General features: G+C 34.5%; 1 protein-coding gene across 1 annotated transcript in view; it reads right to left on the bottom strand.

Moving 5' to 3' along the window:
- LOC109851440 (phosphoglucomutase, cytoplasmic 1-like) overlaps positions 1–1,194 on the bottom strand; it is a 23,805-nt gene extending 22,611 nt beyond the window's left edge. The window contains exon 1 of the mRNA XM_020421571.1: positions 1,056–1,194. Within this exon, the coding sequence (XP_020277160.1) occupies positions 1,056–1,136 (81 nt within the window). The 5' untranslated portion in view covers positions 1,137–1,194. The remainder of the gene's footprint in view (positions 1–1,055) is intronic.

Here is a 9,307-nt window from a genome sequence, read left to right as displayed (position 1 = left end):
AAATCTAGAAATGAGAAAGAAAAAACCTTTTGATCAAATGTATGAGATCTAAAGAACTTTTTTTCTCTTTTTTCAGAGATCAGGATTGAATCTAGGTCCATGATCATTAGCATATCAAACTACTTAAACCTTTCACAAAACTAGTGAATACCAATAAATCATCTTAAAAACTGTTGAAGTTATGATAATCTCACGAGATCAACTTGAATGAGGATGCAAGTTCGCGCCAAATTACAGTGTAGAAGTGTAGAAGTGTACGCTACTTCTCCAGTAAAAGTTAAAATTAACAGCATATCAACAATCGAAATCACTGGTTTTGACTGAAGTAGATGGCAGAGTTACAGATCTAATAGAACTGCATCAATAAAATTATACAAGATCTCAAATCTGCAACTGCAAAGTTTTCAAAACAATTAAACAGAAGATCTAGAAACAACAGGGAAAGGACTTTAGTTGTTAACCAAAAGTGTAGATAAATAATGAACAAAATATAAAATTGTGTTATCCTCATGAGATCGCCTTAAACGTGGACTCAAGTTTCGCACCTAGCAACAGCGCATAGTATACTCGCAGAGAAATGTCAAAATCAACCAGATTTACTAACTACAAGCAGCAATTCTAAACTTACCTTCAAAGTTCTCAACCGCAGATCCAAGATCAAAGGACTGAGCAAACATTAACACGATGCAAAATCTAAAATTGAGAACAAGAACGAAAGTACTCCACTTGGAGATCTAACACGCGTCACTTGACAACTTTAATTGGCATATCAAACTACGTCAAAATTTCGCAAAGCTAACAAGCACAAACAAGTTATTTAAAACTTTGTGAAAATTATGATAATCTAATTAGGTCGCTTTGCGCCTAACAACAGTTCAAAATTAACTGAAGAAACTCAGATCTAAGAACTGATCGAACAGGGAAATGATGCGAAATCTGAAAACCTAGAATCGAGATGGAAATCGCTTTAATTTCGGTCCAATGTAAGAGAAAAAGAAAAACAATTACTTTCCTTTTTCGGGGATTGGGGTCGAATCGAGATCAATGAGCATTACCTTCTTCCTCAATCCCGAGGTTCCTGGCTTCTGGCCGTCGATCGGAGCCGTGCTCTTGCGCTCTACCTTGAAAACTGCCATTTTTTTCTAGAGAGAGGGAAAGGTGGCGATGAGAGAGAGAGATCAAAGTGAGCGAGATGCGCGAGAGCATTATATAGGTGAGGAGGAAAATGGCTTATCGCTAAACAGCAAACAGGCTTTTGGTGATGACGTGTCCATTAGTAAGTAACAGTTATAGCGGGTCCCAGATGTGTGTTTGCAGATGGCCACGTGGGGGAGAGGGTAAGGGGTGAGCGCTTCAAGAGGGGGTGAGCGGACATGGGGTGCGGTCACTTCAGGGGATTTTAAGCTGAAAATCACCGTCGTTTTGTCGGAGATCTCTGGAGCCGAAGAGAGTGGAAGAGAGTGGCTTAGGCGGTGTTTGGTTACATTTCTATAAATTATAGGAAATGTTTTTCATCCCAAATTTGATTTCCTTGTATTTTTTTAAAAAAATTATAGGAAAAGTTTTGAGAAGTTAAAAAGTACAAATTTTTTATTTTTTGTATTGTGCTTGTTTGGTTCAAAACAAGAAAATGAGAAGTAACTTTTGGGAAAATAGCAACATTTCTTATAATTTATAGAAATGTAACCAAACACTACCAACTTTATAGAAAAGTGAGAACTTTGTAGAAAATAGTTAATGAGTTTTATTATTTAAATAATGAATGCGTCAGATTTCCAAGAGATTTCCTCCCATTTTAGAAGGAAATCAATTTCCATAAAATTTGGTACTTTTGGGCACTTTACAGAAAACATTTCTGTAAATTTTTTTGGAGCCAAACACAGTTTATAGAAATGTATAGAAAACTCTAATTACATAAATGTCATGCGTCAGTACTTTTGAGAAAACATTTCTCAAAAACAATGCAACAAAACACCCCCTTAGGTTTGAAGAACGTCCAAACTCCAAAAAGGAGTCGAAAAAAGGATTATACTCGAGCGACCATGGCTCTCATGGATTGCTTTTATGAGCGACAATCGTCCTCTTGATCACAAGAGGCAACCTTTTGATTTTGATACGGAGAGGGACTACTAAATTAGATTTACATATTGAATAGTGGCGGAGGAGATTAAGGGAAGACATCGAATTTGGGTCCGTTTGGTTTGTTGCGAGAAATATTGTAGCAAATGTTGCAACATGCAGCATTTATTGTAGGAAATTAACTTTAATTTGTTATTTGAATATCTGCAATTATATTGTTGGGAGTATATTTTCTATACAAGTTCGGTGTTTAGTTAAAAATTAATTAGAGAAAAATCTACCTAACTTTGTCATGAACGATTTTTTTATATAGAGGGTTTTCTGTTTGGATCTAAAAAAAATTCATTTTGATGAGTTGAGTTTTTTTTTTTTCCTTTTTTAAAGCTTGCAACTTTTCCTCTCATCAAATTAGTTATAGCATTTGCTGTAAGTTTTTTCCTACAAAATGCAAGTCTATTTAACTTTTCTAATCATAAAGTTGTAAATCAAATAATATATTTATAAATTTAGTTTACTCTATTTACTTTTGCAACTCTATTTCCATCTAACCAAACAATGAAGGAGGGTTTCTAGAAATGTCGTTATTTAGCTATTCTAATTAGCTAGCTTGTGTGTAGATTGCTGAATGTGTCTTCACAAATTGTGCATAACAAGTCTCTAATATTATGTCAATAAGATTACACATTAGATTGACAAGGTTACGATGAATCTATCATTGATTACTATGCTGAGTATAGGAATACTAAGGATGACATCAAATTGGTTTTTTTTTTCCCCTTCCTTTTTGACCACTGGCAGAGCCAATACCCCATCGGGTAGTGGAAACAATAAATTGTAAATAAATAAATGTAATATTTATAATTCCGCTAAAATTAATTGATTAATACATTCCAACATCAAAAGAAAGAGATTTACAATTTTCCTCAACGATTTTTCATCACAATGACCTATAATAAAATTAAATAAATTAATTCTGAAAGGTATATATCCAAAGTATCAAGTGAGGCCAATAGTATTACAAGGGGGCACAATGTTAGTGCTGTGTCTCAAAAGTAAATATAATACCTATAATATTTATATAACCAAAAATAAATCCAAAATAATATTCAGTGTGAGCATTTGCCCCCACTAGATTGTATGTAACTCTGCCGCCGTTCATGACTAATTAGTTATACTCTAAGGTACTGTTTGGCAAAGGGTCAAGTGAGGGGTTAAGGAGACTTAACCCCTTCTTAACCTGCCAAACACAACAAATCTATATAAGGGTTAAAGTGAGTTAACCCTCCATAATTTGCCAAACATAAAAAATATAGAAGGGTTAAGTTAACCCCTCTAGAGGGGTTAAAATGAGTTAACCCCTCAAAATGAGGGGTTTACTAATACTCCTATTTAGATGGAATAAGAGTTAACCCTTCTAATTATAAAGAAAATAGTCAAAATCATTGTTATTCCCAAACACTAAAACTGATCATAAGGGCTAAAATAAAACTTATTTAACGGGTTAATAATTTAGTCCTTCGGATTATCAAATGGGCTAAGTACATTAATCCTTCTCTTTAACCCCTCTTCATTAACCCTTTGCCAAACGGGGCCTAACCTTATTATATTAGTGATCAGTGTGTTGGTTATAGATGCAGTATTTTATTTTTTTTATTACCTTTTTTGTTTTGAGAATTGCAGTGATCGATCGATTTGCATTTAAAAAGACTTGCAATTAACAAGCTCAATTCTCCACCCTTGCTACATTTGATTTCTCAATAAAAGAAACGGAAATTTCGAGTCCTTTCGTAAGTGTTTGTGTAACTCCTTTTCATTTGAGACTACTTAGACCATCTCCAACCCATTGCACCAAAATGGTGCAAATTTTGCATCAAAATCGTGCAAAAGTCACATCAAACAGTAATACATCTCCAACTCATTGCACCATTTTTTGCACCAAAAAAGAATATTCTTAGTATATTCTCACTTTATTACCTTTTATCTATTTTTATATTAATTTTATATTAATTGAGAGATAAAAACAAATATTTAAAAATTTAAAAAAAAAGTGAACAGTAATGGGACGGATGAATAGTGCGACGCCATATTTGGTGCAGCACTGTTCATTTGCACCAAAATGGAGCAGAAATTGGGACTGGATTGGAGAAGGAACAGTGCAACAAAAAAACACTGTTTGCACCAAAATGGGGTTGGGTTGGAGATGCCCTTAGTTATAGCTTATTGTTGCCCTTGCTTATCAATTAATAAGTGATTTTATAGGTTTGGGCGCAGTTTAGCTCGTGACACTCTATGAAGCATAACAAATAGATTTTCATTACCATATTGCTACTTGTAGGTACAAATTTAAACCCGGTCCGCTCATTGTGAATCAGATCACCTCCTGAAACGGAGGGGTGAGAATTAGGGGTGGAAAACGATCGAATCGAATCGAATACTAAGATGTTCGTATTCGTATTTGTTTAAAATTATCGAATTCGAATGTGGACTCTAAAATTCATATATCTAGTTTTTCGAATTCGAACTCGAATACTTGGTATTTGATAAATATTCATGAATATTCACGAATACTTATCGAATATCAAAGTATATTTATTCCGCTAAAGAATTTGATTTTCAAATAGTATTTAAATTCATAAATAAAATTTATTCCTTCATAATATATGATGTATATATATTTAAATCAAATTTTAATTAGAAAACAGATTTAAGATTATTTAAGTCTTAAAATCAGGATATAAAGCTCAAGTAGAAATGATATGTAGGTTAAAAATATGACATCATATGTGCAATAATACAACTATACAAGTAATATGATGTGATCAAATTTTAAACGAATATTTAATAGACAAACGAATCGAATATACATCTGGTTAAATTCTATTCGTTAGTAAACTCGAATACTAAAAAATATTTGTTTAGTGGTAAATGAACTACCGAATCGAATATGACCGAATACTTTTTCGAACAATTATCGAACTATTTGTTAATTATTTGGTTCATTTCCACCCCACTGAGAATATGCTTCCAGATATTCTAACTATCCCTGCTCAAACAACGGACCACGTAAGCTATACGTAATGGGCCAAAAGGTCGCATACGGCCACATCACAAAAAGCATACAAAAGAAACAATATCTTGACGTGATCTATTATTCTAAATATTTAAAAAGTATTTTAGATCTACTCGCATAAATTCCGTCGCGGAAAAAGTGTCGTGTTATCCAATAGATTGAAGTTGGGAGGCTCTTTCTAGAGTGATTCTTCCCCGTCGCTCACGTGCGATGCGCAAGTGTCACAAGCACAATTGTTGTGGCCGAAGGTCTTGCTAACAAAAGCTAGATGCCTCATAAAAAGTCTTTGTTTTTCCCGATCTCTCTTCTTCCTTTCTCTTATTAACAGTAGCTCGGATAATGGAATTCGATTGTTATTTGCTGCGACTTGTGACTCGCTTCATTAAAAGATACGGGGTTTCAATCAGTGTGCTTTCTCATTTTATTTCGGCTTAGTTGTACTTAAATACCTTATATAGTGTTTCTGATACTTTGCACTTATATATCATCACTTCCTTTGGGCAGCACTTGTATATCCCTAGTGTTTTTAAAATTTGTACTTGTATGCTCTCATTTGTTTTAACAGCAGCTATATATCCTAAAATTTTAAAAATTATACCTAAATACCTTAAAATTTTTAAAACTTACAGCACTTAAACACCCTTAGTTTTAAAAACTTAAAGGCATCGTTTGATTCCTTAAAGTTTTTGAATTTGCATTCCAGAAAATTTGCAATCCCCCCCCTAAAAATTGCAACTTACCCCAAAGAAAGTTTCAAAATTTACAGTTTACCCTCCCAAAAATTGCAGTTTACCCCACTCAAAGGTTCTGAATTTACAGTTTACTGCCTATAAAATTATAATTTACCCCTTAAAGTTTCAAAATTTGCACTTCACCCCCTAAAATTACAGTTCACTCCCTTAAAGTTTCAAAAATTGTAGTTTCCCCTGAAAATTATGGTTTACCAATTGAAAGTTTTAGAATTCACAATTTACCAATTAAAAGTTTTAGATTTTGTAGTTTGCCCCCAAAAATTACATTTTACCCTTGAAAGAATTGCTCTTTACCCCCTAAAAGTTTTAGATTTGCAATTTAGCCCAAAAAGTTACAATTTACCCCACAAAAGTTCCATAATTTGTACTTTACACCACAAAAAATTGTTGCTTACCGGCTAAAAGTTTCAGAAATTATAGTTTATCCCTCTAAATTAGCATATGTATTATGTAAGGGAAGTTCTATGATGCAAGTACTAGGGGAGGAGGTGGAACTTCCTAGCACCCGATTCGGCGATTAGAGAAATCCCAATCCCACCCATATCCTAGTCCCAAGAGAACCAAACAAGGGACTTGATTGAAGTCCCAAGATATTGAAATCCTAGTCTCAAAATCATGAGCAACCAAACACGACCTTATGGTACTAAAGTGCAAGTTTTAAAAACTTTAGGGCACTTATATACCGTCTCCTTTATTTTTATTAGATTTATGCAAACTAACTATGACTTGACGTGGAGTAGAACCTCGATATCTATCTAGGTACATTCTTAAAATCCATAAAAAATAGTCTTCAAATTCATGAAAAAAATTAAATAGGAGGATTTTTATTGATAAAAAGTAATATGTCTAGTGTTTACGATCATCTTCTTAAATAGAAAAACAAAATTGACTCATAATATGACATATATATATAGAAAGTATCAAATTTACACTTTAAAAGACTTCATATGAAATCCATCAAATATGGGATCAAACCGAATTTATTTTCTAAGCCAAATGGATTTCTACTTTATTACTAAAAACATAAAGAATTAACAAAAAACCAATGATCGTGATCCTCTCCAATTAGGTGATAATTAGAGAGTATCCAATTATCTCAATCCTTACCATTTATTCTAATTTTAAAGTCTATGATGATGATACATAGGCTCCAAATATTATATTAAAAACTACTATTATCTTTAAAACCACTATCATGAAGACCAGTATTGTGTAAGTGGAAATCTTTTGTGGCTTCATCTAAGTCGTTGTAATTAGAATAGAGGGTAAAAATGGGATAATTGGATACTCTCAAATTACCACTTAATTGGAGAGGATCTGAATCCAGCGTCCAATATTTCTCGATCTGGGAAGAATATTTTTGAATTTGAGCATCGCAAAGTGAATACCATTTTGGTTTCTAACCTACAAATTGGGAGATATGTCTTGTTCTTCGTGTGCAAGTAAAAACTCTTTTCCGGGCCCTCGCTTGGGCTTTTGCAGTCTAAGCACTCCTTGAACTCCTTTTGTAGTTTAAGCACCCCATGAACTCATTGCAATGCGTTCTAATCAAACTCATTGACATTATTAGTGGTTAGATCATTCAATGATCCAAGTAAAAAAGTTTGGCATAAGTTTGAGACAATTATTTTATATTTCAGAAGTAAATAATAACAATAAATTTTTCTTGTTGATCCCTACAATCAGGGCCGACCCCGAGCTTTGGGTTGCCCTAGCCCAATCCAATTTTGGTTGCCCCTTATATTAAAAATTTGGTACGAATAATAACGATAAAAATAAATACATATAATACAATTTAGCATTCTATATTAGGCTCAAACTGATAATATTCTCATGCAAAATCAATATTCATATAAGAAGATATTATATTTGTGCTACAATTTTGTAAAGACCATGAATTTAGATACTAGTTAAAATAATTTTTTAGTATTTTAAAATATTTAATTATGATTTTTAAAAGAGTATTTATAATTTTCTCGAACTTCTACAATTTTCTATGATTTAAAGTCTAAGTTTTATATTTATTTAAATAATTTAAATATTTATAAATTTATTTAGTGCAATAAAATTTTTTAGAATTTATCCGTTGAGTTACCGCTATTATTACATATCATTTTAAATAATATGTGGTATTATTATTATTATTACGTATATTTTTGTATAATACGTTGTATTATTAATTACGTATCATTTGTATAATTTATTGTATTATTTCTACTATTGTATATTATCGGTTGTATTAGTATAACTTGTACATTTTACTATGTGGATAATTATCCCATAATTATTTAATTTTAAATATAAGTAATTATATTTTTAATTAATTATTCTTGTTTAAATTGCATAATTTCTTGTATTATTTCTACTGTTACGTATTTTCGGTTATAATACCACATCTGGTACGTTTTGATGTGTATATAATTTTTAGGTAATTATTTAATTTTTTTATTAATTTTTATTATTTTTAATTAATTTTCAAAACCCTATATATATATGTGTGTGTGTGTGTGTGTGTTTTTATCTCTCTTCCTCTACCCTCTCGTCTCTCCTTCTCTTCTTTCTCCCAAAAACATCTGCCGCCAACATCCCTCCTTCTCGTTCTCTCGTCTATCCTCCCGACGCCATCATCCCCAAGCCCATAGCCGCCAGCGAGCCCTCCTCCGCTCTCACCCCACTCCGGCCACGACAGCTCCCTCTCTCCGCCTCCACGCTTTCGTCTCCTCAGCCCATGAATCTGCCGTCTTGATTGTCCTTCCTGAGCTCCCTCTCTCCTGTACTCCCAACCCCTTACGCAGCGCCTCCTCTCGACCTTGCGCTCCCTTCTCCGTTGACCCAAGCCCCAACTCTCTTTCTTCTTTCTCTCTCTTCGCCGTCCAGATCCAAGCCGCCTCCCCTTCTCGCCCAAGCCCGTTCGCGAGTCCAACCTACCACCACGTCACTCGAGCTCCGACCACGCACCCCACCTCAGCTCCAGCACCCTTCAAACCCGCCTCTGCCTCCATCCGATCAGCCCCAAGCTCAGCCCATCGCCTCCACATCGCAGCCAACCCCAACCCCTCTGCACTCGCCTCTGGCCTCCTCCCCGTTGACCACTCCCATCTCGCCGTGTTGCCTCCCCCAGCCAACCTGCAGCCACCCCCAGATCCGACCTTCGCCGACCTTCTCCTTTAGCCGCTCAATGTCCATAGCCGCTGCTCTTGCCCCGATGTCGTCGTCCAGCTCCACAAGTCAACTGTCAGATCTGTCGTCATTATCTCCTCTCACTGACATCGCAACCCCCTTCAGCCCAGATCCATCTCTGTAGCACCGCCGTCACATCGTCAACAGGTTCCCTTGGCCTCGTAGGCAAGATCCCTTTACTTATTGACTCGCATTTATATTTCTAGATTTGTTATGAGTTAATTAA

Source organism: Asparagus officinalis, chromosome 8 (genome assembly GCF_001876935.1).
Source record: "Asparagus officinalis chromosome 8, Aspof.V1, whole genome shotgun sequence".
NCBI lineage: Eukaryota > Viridiplantae > Streptophyta > Magnoliopsida > Asparagales > Asparagaceae > Asparagus > Asparagus officinalis.
This window is presented reverse-complemented; position numbering and strand designations above follow the sequence as displayed.